Source organism: Chenopodium quinoa, unplaced genomic scaffold (assembly GCF_001683475.1).
Source record: "Chenopodium quinoa cultivar QQ74 unplaced genomic scaffold, ASM168347v1, whole genome shotgun sequence".
Classification (NCBI taxonomy): domain Eukaryota; kingdom Viridiplantae; phylum Streptophyta; class Magnoliopsida; order Caryophyllales; family Amaranthaceae; genus Chenopodium; species Chenopodium quinoa.
Genome location: NW_018742433.1, coordinates 670580 through 685696, shown reverse-complemented (window position 1 = coordinate 685696; position 15117 = coordinate 670580). Strand labels below are relative to the sequence as shown.

Sequence of the window (15117 nt, the reverse complement as noted above, 5' to 3'; positions counted from 1 at the left end):
ACTTATCGGGTGGGGCTTGACATTTTGCAGCTTTACAAACTCGTCTGGTGATTCGTCGGTGCTGATTGTATCATTAGTTTTTTCAGGTTTACTGGATTGGTAAACAGTCTGTTTAGTATCACTATCAGTTTCGACAACAAGACTAGTTGTATCATTAGCTTTTCAGGATTACTGAATTGTTAACAATCTGTTTAGTATCACTATCAGTTCTGACAACAACACTGTATTTTGTGTCGTTAATGTCTTCATATATCACATCAGCAGGTTCTTTTCTTTGACAAAAAAACCTACATTGCAAGCCTCACCTATTTAACCCTCGATATTTGATCAAACCCAACACATAAGGAGCATAACTTGCAGTACTTTATACCGATACCAATCACCTATATACAAACAAGCAAGCTTGGGAAGATAGTGGGGAACTCACCAGGCCACAAAGTTCAGTAACAAATAATTGTGCTTGGGAGCGGGGGATTCCATTGACATCTCTTCAACTCTCAAACAGCGAGTTGTGTAGCCGTGATGACAGAACTAGTAAGGTCTTTCTCCTTGCAAAAGATAAAAATAAACAGACAGCTCATATATATGCAACTGACGCCAAAAACAACCAACAGTTTAGCATCATTATATCTTAGAAGAGCAGAAGCAGAGACGCTAAACATAACTCCAATCTATTTTACACCAAAACTACTCTTTATATATATATATATGACAACAATAAGTCCACACAAAAGCTCATATACTCCTGTTACAACATATCAAAATCCCCTACTAAACATTAGATCAGCTAAATTTAAGTAACTGACTAGGGCAAGGGATTTAAATAGTAAAAACCAGAGCCTGTTTCCCATATGCAGATATCTAAAAATAAAAAAAAAATAAAAAGTTAACAATGAAATTAAACTCTAAGCCTGCTCCTCCTGATTGCAACCCTTGTCTGCCTCAGCCATGCTTTAGCTTAACTAAACCTATCCTGTTTCTATCCCAATCCAGCCGGACCTAAACCTTTCATCTGTACTGGCAGTAAACAGCCTCCGTCTCCTTTTTTTTTTTTTTTTTTTTTGAGTTTTTGATTTTTTATACCTCACTGATATACAGATGACTAGAACAAGTCAGAGAAAGACTCTAAACTCAGCAGCCACCTGACACCTTGATCAGATGGCAATGTCCTTCAGAGAAGACCCACGGTTGGACATTCCTCCAAAATGGTAGGCATTGTACAGTAACAGTCTACTTATCAACATCATCTACTACGGCAGAAGAACAGGTAGTCAGGGTGATTGACCTGAAGCTGTCTCAACCAACTATCAGCTGCTTGTGAGAGCGAGTTCACTAATTGACGATCACTCCCATTGTTTGAGATCCACAAGGGCCCTCTGAATTTGTAAGAAGAAAGTCCAAAGACTGGTAGAGAGATCCTTGGAACTCCATCAATCTCACTGGGATAAATCACATTTGGAGCTTGGGCGGCAGAAGCTCCTGCAAAAAGACACAAAAGAAAAACAGGATTCAGTTCAGACGCTACAAGAAACGGCTTATTGCATCCTCGCAGTTACTAGCCCAAAGAGATCCATTAAACATTAGCAAAGGGAAGAATTATCACAGCCACTGAAAAATAAAAGATAGCAAGCTAAACAGTGAAGGAGATAGATAATAAGTTGTAGAACAAACATAACAATGGTAACATAAGTTGAGCCACTGTCCTATTTTTAACTCACAAATTTGGCCATAATGGCATCAAAGCTCACATGTTCTATGAAATCTATGAGTATAATCGAAATCCTGATCAACTACAAATAAGATAGCAAGGCTATGTTACTCAGATTCTACATTTCACCTCAAGTACCCGTGTCGGACCCATGACGCTCAGACACTTCACTTTTAGTTCAAGGATTTTTTTCCAAAAAAACAGCCAAGTCGGATGCTTGGACATGTACCCATGTCGAAAATAGAAGCAATATACTTCTGATTAATCAAGTTGATAGACTTGCTTCAACAAAAAGGTTTCATTTTAAGTAGTATGGAACTCTTTAAGATCATTTCTTAAAAAGTCCCTTTTGGTTTAAATTTTATTCAAACTAGCTAGATATTTGCCAATTCATAACATGTTTCTTACTTGGTGGTTACTAGACCAAGCAATCAGGTCGTTCTGGTAAGGTATGGGGTCAAGTCATTTCAGGGTCAATTGCCTTTAGGTTGTATTAGGTCCGGCCAGGTCAATCGGGATTGGGGCATTTTCAGGTCAATAGATGATATAGTTTTTTTTTTTTTTTTTTTTTTTGGGGGGGGGGGGGGGACATCAATTTAGGTTAAGTTCAAATTGGGTCATAACTCATTACGGGTGAGGTTGAGTTTCTGGTAGAGACTTCGGGTGAAGTTCGAAATGGGTCATTTTTAATCCACCTTGAACATTCAGGTAACATAAATTTAAAAATTCATTAGCTCATCAATGAATTCATGATCAATGAAATAGAATACTTATGATATACAATTTTAGACCATTGTTTGGGTCAATTGATTCACATTGAAACCATTTTTATCAGGTAAATTTTGGGAGGTTCAAATTTGGGGATCAAGCAATATTGGTTTGGGTCACTTTGGGCATCAGGTCGGGTTTTGTTTGGGTCAATTATTTGGGTTAGCATCGCTTCGAGTCATTTCTGAGATCAGCTAACTTTTGGTTAGTAGGGTCACTTCAGGTCAAAAGCAGGTCAACTCTCAACTCCACTTCAAGCGAGGTCGGGTTTCGAATCGGGTGGTTTCAGGCTTTCAGCTTGTCGCTTCAGGTCCAGATCGGATCTCAGGTCAGTTTCTCCAGGTTTCAAATCGGGTAGTTTCAGGTTGTCATTTTGGGTCCAGATCGGATCTCAGGTAAAGTAATCAGGTATAGGTCAGTTTTGCCAGGTTTGGTGGTTACTTAGACACCAAGCTATACATCAAGTCATGAGTTATAGTCATATCTTGAGCTTCCCATTTGTTTCAGCTCTTTGAAGATAAGATTACACTTCCAACTTCTTTTTTGCATTTTTAAACACTAGTCTAAAATTCATTACATACACTATATGAAAATATTGACTACTTTGCTGCCTATGTTACTTTGTGCCTTATCTAATGACCATTCTATCATGGCAATTTCCATAACATAAAATTAATAAAATACAAGCTTCACACTTACTCTGATTAGTTATATTGACATTCACTCCCTCACTAGATAACCTACAATTTATGGAAACTTTAGTTTAAAGGAAGAATTTACATCTACATGTATGCAGCTGGTAGTTTAGCTAAAAAATCACAACTCACATTGTTACTTCCTACCCCTACTGATAAATTATTATCCTTGTCGTTAACCCAAGATTATTTCTTAACTTAGTCCATAAAATTAACAGATCTATCAAACTTGAGATCATAGCGCACTGTCATTATGTACCTAAATGTGAAAAAGCCATCGCAAGCTTCCAGCAAGGCAGCAATCTAGCTAATTACTTGGCATACAGTTATGTCGCGTGCTCTTATTGATAAGAAAAATCAGTTCTTCACAAGTTTTTTGAAAAGTCATCTTCCTCAGGTTTTTTTTTCCTAAATTTTTTAAAAATGTACTGAATTACACAATATAAACTCTAAATTCTAGAATGAGTGTAAGAAGAAAAAAAAAGTGGATAAAGTTACAGAGGTGGCAAAATTGAGGGTTGTTGGGTGCAAGAAAGGGTAATTGCCACTAATAAATAAAGTGGGAAGAACTTATAAAAAAAAAGGGGGGGGGGGAAATAGGAATTATATCCTTTACAAGGTAAAAATCTAAGAAAATAGATTCTTACAAATCATTATATGTTTTGATATTTTATAATTTGAATTACATACAAAAATGTTTTATGTTATTCAAGTTTAAATTGTTTTATAATTATGTTTATTAAACTATTTTATAAGTAAGAGTTAAATTTCAATGATTCAATATACAAAACAACCAATCCCAGCAAATTATATAATTATATAATGGGTAAATGAGCAGAGATATGTATACCCCCGCAGATATGAATACCCCCCAACAAAAACAGCATGAAAAGGGTGCTATATGTTTAATTTACCAGCGACCAAATGAAAGAATAATCTAAGGGGTCAGTTGGTTCGTTAAACTAGTATGTATTGGTATGAAATCTCATATTAGGGAGGAATGATTCAAAGTCCCATACTAGTTTGAAGTTGTTTGGTTTATAGTTGGAATGGTTTCTACATCTTACTAATGTTATGAAATGTGAATCTTAGGGGGTGAGGTGGGTATGGGATTCTTGGGAATGGGGAAGAGTTAGAACCCTCTTGGTATGAGGTTCCATAGCTAAAAAGCCATACCAAACAATAAAATGGATGGAATGAGCTCTAATTCCACTCAAACTCATTCCAAAGGTCCAACCAAATGGGCCCTAAATTTTGATTTGCATGTTTACAAAGTTTTGCACATATTAATGATAGTTCGATTTTTATACTGCCATTAAGCTGAAGAGAACCAACTTCCACTTGGTTTCCTAATATATACCCAATTACATTAAACACGTTTTGTAGGGGCAATCATGTATGGCAATTTGTGCAGCCATGCGGGTTAACTTATATAATTAAAGCATACAAATTACTAAACTTTAAAAAATAGAGAGTAACTAATGGTGGGGTACTTTGAAAAGCATTCAAATAGTTCTAATAACTCTTGCAGTCAGCCAAAAGTGACATAATGCATTACCTCCCATTGGTGTGTACAAAGAGTGATAGGTCAAAAAACAAGCTTCTAAATCTTTCAGTGTCGGTCCCATAGGTATCCTATAGATTGGGTACCTAAAATAAAATTTTAAAAAACAGCCCACATAAGTAAAAACAATTTTATATAGCAAAGAAAGAACAAGATCACTGAAGCGGTAAGTACCATGCCACAGAAAACCAACTTGAGGAGAGTACGTCACAACTACGAAGTGACTTTAGCTCCGAGAAACGCAATGCCAGATCAGATATCTATCGAAACAAATAACACAGTTTCAAAAAAAAAATAGTAACAGGGATAAATAATAAATGAACAGATACAAGGCATCCTCCACTGAATGATAGAAAAGTAAAACAGCACTAGCCTTATCAGCCAAAGGTTCACGACAAAAGGGTGGATCATGTTCATAAAACTCGAACAACAACCTTCCTTGAGCAGTCCCAGTTTCAGCCTCATCACTTGAAAAGCCCTCTTGCATCGCTGTATGCTGATCTCTCAATAACAATCTGTCCATTTTAAGAGTAACATCACTAGGATGGTTATAATGACTCCGTTGGCCCCTTGAGCAAGCTAAGCCCTTGTCACGCTCAGAATCACTGCTTCCATCACTACTTGAGTCCCTGCTTAAACAGTCTGCATCACCGTCCTCACTAGTGCGCCTGACCACAAAGAATCAAAACATCACAGTCACACAAATAATTCCAATCATTTTTAAACCTATAACGTCAACCTATGGGTTATACAAATATTTACATTAAGGTCAAAAGGGAGAAGCACCAAAATATTTGACAGGTAGATAACACAAAAATAAGACAAAAAGTAACACTTAGCAATCCTAAAAGATTAGAAATATATAGCCAAAAAGAAAAAGGAAAAAAAAAAAAAAAAAAAAAAAAAAAAGAAAGAAAGAAAAGCAAAGAGTATAAATATACTGCCTTGTAGTATAAATTAGAAGTGGAGTGCATAATGTATGCTAAAAGGCACATTGGCCAAGGAAGTGGAGCTAACTACTGTACATTCTTCCCATAAATTGAATCATAGATTATGCAAAAGTAGACAAATCAAAACTTTACATAAATTGGAAGTGAGCTGAAAATTATAACTTTATGCAATGGTAAATGCAGCAAGATAAGCATGTTATAAAGCCAAGATTACATGTTATGATTTCCACATCTGCTAGTATTACCCCATCAATAAAATGACATTACTGGAAAGTTTTCATTAAAAAACGCAGCTAACATGTGCATAGTCAACATAAATAAGGAAAAATAGTAGCACGGTAGAGCAACATGAACCCTTCTAAGTTCTAACTCAACAATATAATAACAACGCCTTAGTCCCAACATATTTGGTTCAGCTAATATGAATTGTCATAAGGAAACCCACCGCAACACACACACACACACACACACACACACAATAAAATAAAACAAAAATAAAAAGGAAAGTGCACAGTGTGACCCAAAAGGAGGATATAATAAAAATAAAAAATTTGAAAAAACTTTATTAAAGAGGGCCAAGGGGGATCCAAAAAAAAAAGAGTGGAAACACATGCGAGTAGAAACACTGTAAAAAGTTAATAAAAAGAGTTTGCACAACACAACGAGTTGGTTGATGGGAGGGACTAGTAATAACAATATAATAACATACACTTAAACATCTCTTCCTTACAAAATCAGCGTAATCAAATAAGTAGAATCATAGTTTGCACAACACAACGAGTTGGTTGGTGGAAGGAACAAGCAAGCCTTGATTCAACAATGGATACATGCAAAAAAAGTGTGAAAAAAAAAATCTATTTTTTGTGTTTTCACTTTTCAGTAGCACAGCACCTTAGTATATGTCATAAATAAACACAATTTTTTAATAAATAAATAAACGTATAGATAAAAGCCAAAAAAATAAATTCAGATATAACTACTCCAATATTTTTTACACTAATAAGGCGCAAAAAGTTATTAATAATTAGAATTTCCCACGCAGCTACACATATTTCACAGAGAACTTAAAAGACAAGCATTTGTTTCAGTTACAGTTTACGTCACCAAAATGATATTAATTGTATAAGAATCAAGTTCTGTCTTTACCATAACGGTCAAGTAAGCATAAAAGTTCACCAAATAAATAACGGCATGCACGTGCGTGCAAAAGAGGAAAACCATCATTTAATATAGCACACATTAAATCTGGCAGATTCCCCCTGAAGCCCCCACATATGCACTTGGGCGTAAAAGAGGAAAACTACATGAAGAAAACGATAACAACACCAGATGTACAAATTTATCCCCATCCCATTAAGAAGAGTACCATTTGTGAGCAGCAGAACAAGAGCCTTGACCAAATTGCTTCCTATAATCAAATTACACATTTATTTTTAGATTACACAATTCTGAAACAGATCAGACTCTTTCGCCTTTTATTACTACAGTGTACTAAACTTTCATGCATTGACTAAGAGACTAGAAACATGAAGGGGAAAATGACAATTGTCCAAGAAAAAAAGTAATCAAGAATGATGTATCCCTCAAAGATGCTTAATCTGAATACATTCTAATTGGCAAGTAAAAGAAACTAAGACAAAACCCAATGTCTTTGCCAGATTTTCTTGACAGCTATTCACACTTTCCTAAAGTTCCTGTTCACGTGACACAAGTGACTCAATAATGCCTACATAAACATGCACGGCATAGTGACATATAGTACCACAGAGGCATAGAGTTTACTGCTCCTACCTTTCAACTATCACCAATGAAAATATAATGTCTAGGAGCATTAATAATACACTCTTCAACTACCAGGCTTATCACAGGGTTAAGTCTAAGGGTACATTACAGGAATTTCAAGAACAAAAGCTTGATGTAACACGAAGGAGATAGAGTGTAATCTAGGCTACTAGAAACAAAACTCAAGCAATCATTAAAGCTTAAAACACATTTTACTAAAGAGCATAACAGAACTACAGAAGAAAGGAACTAGCATGGACCCTCCACATAAAGTAGTTGAGAATGAAGCAACCCAGTCAATTCTTTACTTAAGCCCTAGTTTACCAAAAACATACCATATATGCACTACAGAAATACTTTAATATTTCTTAAGAGTACAGATTAGGGAATAAAGAAACTAGTTACTGTGTCCAGGATTTTAAGATTCATCACAAACGAAATTTAGATAAAAACTTATATAACAAAAAATAAACAAAGAAAATCATACAAAATAAAAGGGGTAACCTGTGCTTAATGATTGTGAACACAACAAACAAACCATACACCCCGACAATGAAACAATACATAACATATACGACAAACAAACCATACACCCCGACAATGAAAAATTACATAACATACACGACAAACAAACCATACACCCCGAGAATGAAACATTACATAACATACACGACAAACAAACCATACACCCCGACAAACATACAAGAAAAGGCGATTAAAAAAAATCAATAAAATACACGTATAACTACTCTCAAGCAAAAGAAGAAAAGAAAATCACATGTACCATAATCCAAATCACAGCCAACAACCTAACATTAATATTCCACTACCACATTAATATAATAGAATCCATGAATTTCAAAGTTGCCATCAAAAACAAGCCAAATGAATGACCTCGGAACAACAATTATATACAAACATCAATGAGCAAAACATAAGATATTTCATTGAACAACAAAGACGACAAACAAACGGAACAGAGCGTAATCAAAGTATTATACCTCCTCGAGTTAACGTAAATTTGGATGGCAGACAAGGAAGGTACATAGTACTGAACAACAGAATCACTGCCATTCAAAACCAAAGGAACTCCAGCACCATAAGCACTCCATTCTTTGAATGACTCCCACAAGTCACTCAGCATGAAGTAAGGCTGGTATTCCACATCACAAGTCCTCCACCCTCTCACAGTAGTCTGCAAAAACCCACCATTTTCATCAACAAAAAACCCACATTTAATCAATAAATATAAATAATCACATAAAATGATAATGTTTTTTTTTCCTGGAACAACCTTGGAGAGATACTGAGCATTAACAGAAGGAGTAATGGACTCAAGAAAACGTTCTACATTACTCAAAGGCAACGCCACGGATTCAAAAGCCGGCAAGGAGGCTGGCACCGGGGTCTGTTCAACCCGGTTCTCGGGTTCCCTACTTCCTGTAATCACAGACTTCTCTCTGCATTGACTTCCTCCTGGTAATCCACCATTAACAACATCACTTTGAGTTCTTTGAAGATGAGGGTTCTTCTGATTTTGATTAAAATTCTTTCGGCCTTTCGCCGGAATGTAGAACCGATCATCGTTACGACTCCGATTAAACTGTAACCCCGCACCTAGCATTGTTTTTTTCTGCTGCTTTTTCAAACTAAAACCTCCGTTTTTCCCCCCAAAATCCGGACACCAAAATTCCCAAACCAAATTCAATACTCTAACCCTAATCAAAACTTCTACAAAACCCTAGAATCAATCCTTCTGAAACCCACAAAATCAACCTCAAATTCAACCTTTCGAATCACCCCCTCCGATCTACCCAAACCCCAGAATCGAATCGGCTCAAAACCGAAACGATTAAAGATCGGATTAACAACCAAATTAAACCAACAAAATACCCAAATCAAAACCCTAGATTATATCAAAATAAAAAAAACTCAAAGTCAAAACGATTAACAATTGATTTTTATTCTTTTTTAATAAAAAAAATTAAAAAAAAAAAAAAAAAAACTAGAACAAATTGACCGACCACTGAATGAATTTCGAAAGAGGAGAGAGAAAAACAGGAATTCAAAAACTATTTTAAAATTTTTGATTATTTAAAATATAATGTAGAAGATTGAATCGAAGAAGAAGGAAGAATCGAAAATTAGGAAAAGATGGGAAGAATGACAAGGAAAGAGGTGAGAGAAAGAAAAGTGAGTGTGCTGATGAATATAAGGATGGGATTGTGTTGAAAGGAGGAGGAAAACGACACTCACCTCTTTATTATTTTTTTAATTATTATTATTTCTATTTGTTTTTGCTTTTTCTTTAATTTATTTAATAATGTCGTTTTGTATTTAATTTTCATTTAATTAATTTCCTTTTTTGTTAAAATGAAACTAACCTCCATCCAAAAAAAAAAAACTTGTTTCTTTTGGGCGACTTGGCCGATGAGGTTTCCTAACTCACGTTTTATGTTGTTCTATGGAGGAGGAAGTAATAATGTCGTATTGTTATGCATTTGCAAATGCATAATAATATTAAAATATTAAAAATTATATAGAAAAGAGAGAAAGGTGAGTGAGATCACTTTTATTTGTATCATTAAAAGCTTATATAATACCATTGATTGTTTAGTGATACTATATATGCACGTAGTTAGTACCACTGAATGCATATATAGTACCACTACATACATACATACATATTACCACTGAATATTCAATGGTACTATTGATCACTCAATAATACTACTCTAAAGTCAGAATATACATTACGTGTAATTACGCACTTACCCCTACTCCCTCTTTTATGGAGTGTATTACATTTTTCTGTTTTAAAAAGTTATTCCTCCCTTTGTTTGTTTGTTTGTGTTACACCTTGATAAATCATGCATGACAACAATTAATGCTTTGTTTCTCTTAACCAAATTTTAATATTTGGTATTATACAGAGTATTCAGTAAAATATAACTTCAATTCAGTATACATAAGTTAGATTTGGCAAAGATAACTTCAGTTATGTTAAATAAGTTTTAATCAGTAAAAATCAGTATTTTTGAACAAATATAATAGAGAATCAGTAGAAATAAGTTTTAATCGATAAAAATAAATGAATTTAGCAAAAATTATCTTAGTTCAGCGAAAATTATTTTAATTCAACAAAAAAAATGGCCTAAGTCTATAATTACCTTGCCTTAATCAAACAAAAAAAAACAAACAATATTTAGTAAAAATAGATTTAAGTTTAGTAAACAAACAAAAATTTCAATTTTGGGCGTGTCAATTGTATGGATCGGGGTAGTATATTTCTCTTCACTCATACACATAATTAGGTTGTAATCTCTTCATCTTATTTTTGCTAAATTGAACTTATTTTTACAAATTAATACTTAATTTTATTTATTCTCTATTATATTTGTTCAAAGTTGTTGATTTATAATTATTATTTTTACCGAAATGAAACTAATTTTAATGAATTTAAATTAGTTTTATTTTATTATTTGAAGGTGAAGATAACAATCCCTTAATTTTTATAACTTTTGTTTTTTCAAATTCGTTAATTTTCAATAAAGTTTAAATTTACTATTTTTTCTTTACCACTTTTTAAAACCACACTTGCTTTTTGAAAACACCTTTAGAAAACCAAAACAAGTATTTCCTCGGGCAATGCCCCGAGTCATTACTTGAAATTTGTAAATCTACTCTTATTCCATGACTCAATCTTTTTATTAGGACTAGGGTGGCTATTGCGCAATATGCGCGCACCATAACTAGCTATGTCCAAAGAACTTATAATAGGATAATATGTAAACATCTATATTCTTTTAAGGGTATAAATGTTTCCACGCTAAGAGTTAAAAAAAGACAATTAACATTAAAGAGTGCAAATAAATAAATAAAAAATATTTCAGATGGTGTAATTGTCCAAACATTATTTATATGAGTTATTTCAAACTTTTTAAAATGTAGGGATTTTTTTTTTTTTTTTTTTTTTTTTTTGCAATGGTGTTCACTAATTTGAATTTTGCTTTGCAAGAGAGAACATGAAATATCGCATTACTTAATGCCAAGACTTATAGTGTTAAAACTGGAGGTTATGTTTTCGAATCTAGCATGGACAATATTTAAAAAGTTTTAATACAAGTTGATGAAGTGAAATGAAGAACAATGAATGATGGGAACACTTTTTTTATTATATATATGAGTTTAGAAGTATAAATATTGATATAGATTTGTGAGAAACCATTGATAAAAAATAAAATGTTGTAAAAATACCACTTTAAAAATATTTGTTTCTTCCTTTGACAAATTCTCCATTTATTCCTTTAACAACGTAACTTAGGATTTGTTTATGGAATTGAGTTTTGGGAAAAACGTGTTTATGTTGTAATTTCGGGTACAACACTCTCTTGCAAACACCAAGTGTGGATGTAGATTTTGCTAGTAGTAATTTTAAAGTTTGTAAAATTTACAACCCGAACACTACACTTTCAAAGAACAGGCAAGACGAAAAAGAAAGAACAATCAAACAAAAAGGACAAGAGTAAGTATATTTATTTTATTTGGGGTGCTATGTTTTATTTTAATTTTTTTCTTAAAGGTGATTTCTTACAACATTATTTTATATAAGGTGGTTTCTCACAAATTTGGGTTTGTGAAGGGTGATTTCTAACAAATTTTCTTAATTAAGTTTGGGGGGTTTAATGAAGTCACGTTCCTCGCACATGCTTATTAGTTAATGGGAGAGAATTTGGTCAATGTCACCTATTAAAGCGGTAGGTGGTAAATTGTAAAATATTCTTTTTTTTAAAGGTGATTCCTTATAACATGTTTTTATAAGGTAACTCACAAATTCTAGTTTTTAAAAGGTGGTTTTCGACAAAATTTCAAAAATATCCTAGGCAAATTACTTACTTGTTATTGTTACGTGTGAAAACATTTAGATTTATTTAGAATACTGCAGCGGGAAATATTAAATAAAGTACAAAAATAACTTTATTAAAATAAATATAATATTCCTTATATATTGGAACCATTTAAGGCGCTTAAATAAACCAAACTAAGTTCAAACAAATAATAAATTCATTTAATTCTTAAAACCAAATCACATGAACTTAAATATGAATTGTTTACAAAGCAATAAAATCATTTAATCTCTAGTCACATAATATCTGTTTGACAATGCAGTATGATCTTCAACCTAAGAATCTAAGATAATCAAATTACACATTAAACCCGCAAGATTGTTCACTGTATCATACAAAGATAAAATACATACAAGTTATAGAAGTATAGTACTATTGTAAATGTGGTATATACATAACGCAAGCTTATACAACTTCAAGTTCTAACATTGATGTCTCAACACTATGTCATATCAAATTTCATTTTGCAAACAAAAGATCAAAATTTATTAAATGATAATATATGTGAAAAAAATAATTATGAGAAGAAGATTGAGTCATGAACTAAATTTATAATTGTTGATTTTACGTAATGACTTTGTTGGCAATTGCCCGAACCCAAATATTAGTCAATCTAAATCTAAAACCCTTTCTATAAATATGAGAACTTGGGCATTGTTCAAATGAACAGTGGGTTTACTGCTTTGCCCCTGCTTTCCCTCACAGCCATGTATCGTATGACTCTAATTCTCACTCATTCTGCCTTTTCAACTCCTCAAATTCTTGCACTCTCTCTCCTCCATTGAATTTGTTGCCTTTCAACTCCTCAATTTCTAGCGCTCTCTCTCCTCCATTGAAGCGTATTTCGACTTTTTCCATTAATGCTGAGGTATGATCTTTTGCTTTCTTGCAATCACGAATATCAATTTGACGATCTGGGGTTTGGTTTAATTTCACACTATCTTTGATTTAATTGTCATTATAGTTTAGGGTTCTTAGGTGGATTTTTGATCTATGTGTTGTAATGACTTAAGTTATGATCTATTTGCACTTCGCCGGCAATGGAGGATCTAATTCAACCTCCTCGAAAATCCAAGTAATCATCTCTTATTTTTAAATTTCTGGGTTTTGATTATTTATATTATCTTTTAAATTTTTTTTCTTAAATTTCTTTCCTTTTTGCATTAATTTTATATATTTTTTTCCTGGGGTTTTGTAGGAAGAGAATGTTTGCTCGGAGTAGTAGCAACAATAGTTTGTCGCTCAAAGACCCTGATGTAATTGAAATTCCGCGTCCTTCTACTTGGAAATCGAAGCCAAGAAAGCAAAATTCGGTGAAATTCTTGAACTTTTTGGTTGTAAAATCTTGTTAATTTGAATTGAATTATGTGGGTTGTTTAATTTTTATCTGAATTTTCTGGGTTTCTGTTGGGTGACTGGGATTGTGATTTTATCAATGTAGAAATTGATACTGTGGTTCGAAGAGGTTTTATTGTAATCATATATTTAGTTAAAAGAATTCCATTTATTTTAAGGCCTTAAGTATTAAATAAACTTAAATAACAGTAATCAACACGTGATTTTGTCATGAATACTGTAATTTTTACAAGTATCATATTAGGAAATGCATTAATGCTTATATTTTGGTCCTTAAATTCTGCAGCATTGCAATGCTCTCTTTTTCTATCTTCTTAACGTCTTTGTTAAAGCTGTTAAAATGCTTTTCTTAATTTTACCTAACATCTGGATTTTATAAAATGATCTTTCAGGCTGACATGCATGTAAGTAGGATAGAAAATGTTGGCACTTCTGGATTCATGGCAAGAAGCATTTGGTGGTCCTGGTGGAAATTATGGTCTTGTGATGAACTGAGGGTAAGCTCATTCAGCTTATGTTTTTGAGTGCTTGGGCACCCGTAGATATTATTAACTCCCATTTAGGTAGTTGTGGGACTCCCATGTCAGAACTGTGTCGTAGTCCTAAATGAGTACTACATGGAAAGCATGTTGAATCTGAGCTTTCTGATATCTGTGATTATATTCTGAAGCTTCTCAATTCTCATCTCACTCCTACTGTTTCTGTTAGTGAATCAAGAGTCTTCTACTTGAAGATGAAGGGAGATTATATCATTGTTATATGGCTGTCTTTAAATCTGGTGATGAAAGGAAACTGTTGTAGAAGATACTATGAATGCTTACAAAGTTGCTTAGGTTTGTGTGTTTTCTTTATTTTTTTTTTGTTTTTTGTTTTTTGCTGTTATTTTAGGGTTTAGATGTTCGATTTTGCGGAGATCTGTCTGAATTGGTTTTGACCTAAAAGATTTATTCGATTTGTATATGTTATTTTGAATTTTTTCTCTGATTTTGCTGCTCTATATACTGAGATATTTGTATATGTTTAGTTACTGGAACATATTGGTGGAATGATTGAGATTTGATACTTGAATATGCATATATTGGATGTATTTTGAATAATTAAGAAAATTCCTGCTGTTTTATAGGAGTATTTGGATGTATACTAAATTTCTTGCAATTTAATAGGGGTTTGTATGTATTTTGGATATTTAAGTATATTTCTGCAGTTTAAATAGGATATTTGGATTTTATATTGGATATTTGAGAACATTCCTGCAGTTTAATAGAAATATTGATCTGTTGTGGATACGATATGTGTCAGCAGAATATTGTAGTTGAAATGAATAAGGATGAGAATGTCAGTGAGAAGAATATTTTGATTTATTGGTTTTGAATGCTAGATTGAAGTG

At 33.1% G+C, this 15117-nt stretch overlaps 1 protein-coding gene across 1 annotated transcript; it reads right to left on the bottom strand.

Annotated features, from left to right (window-relative positions):
- Nucleotides 1-1042: 1042 nt before the first annotated feature.
- Nucleotides 1043-9818, bottom strand: LOC110715274. Its single transcript, XM_021893840.1, has 6 exons — nucleotides 8762-9818; nucleotides 8469-8662; nucleotides 5109-5403; nucleotides 4910-4995; nucleotides 4730-4821; nucleotides 1043-1479 (listed from the first exon to the last, which is right to left on the bottom strand). The coding sequence occupies exons 1-6, from the start codon at nucleotides 9089-9091 to the stop codon at nucleotides 1244-1246; spliced, it is 1233 nt and encodes a 410-aa protein (XP_021749532.1). The 5' UTR covers nucleotides 9092-9818; the 3' UTR covers nucleotides 1043-1243.
- Between the last annotated feature and the right edge of the window lie 5299 nt (nucleotides 9819-15117).

Coding starts and splice junctions, on each gene's coding strand:
- LOC110715274 (XM_021893840.1), bottom strand. CDS start 9,091: ATGCTAGGTGCGGGGTTACAGTTTAATCGGAGTCGTAACGATGATCGG. Junction 4,822..4,909: donor AGTTGGTTTTCTGTGGCATG/GTACTTACCGCT, acceptor ATTTTATTTTAG/GTACCCAATCTATAGGATAC. Junction 1,480..4,729: donor TTTGTACACACCAATGGGAG/GTAATGCATTAT, acceptor GTCTTTTTGCAG/GAGCTTCTGCCGCCCAAGCT.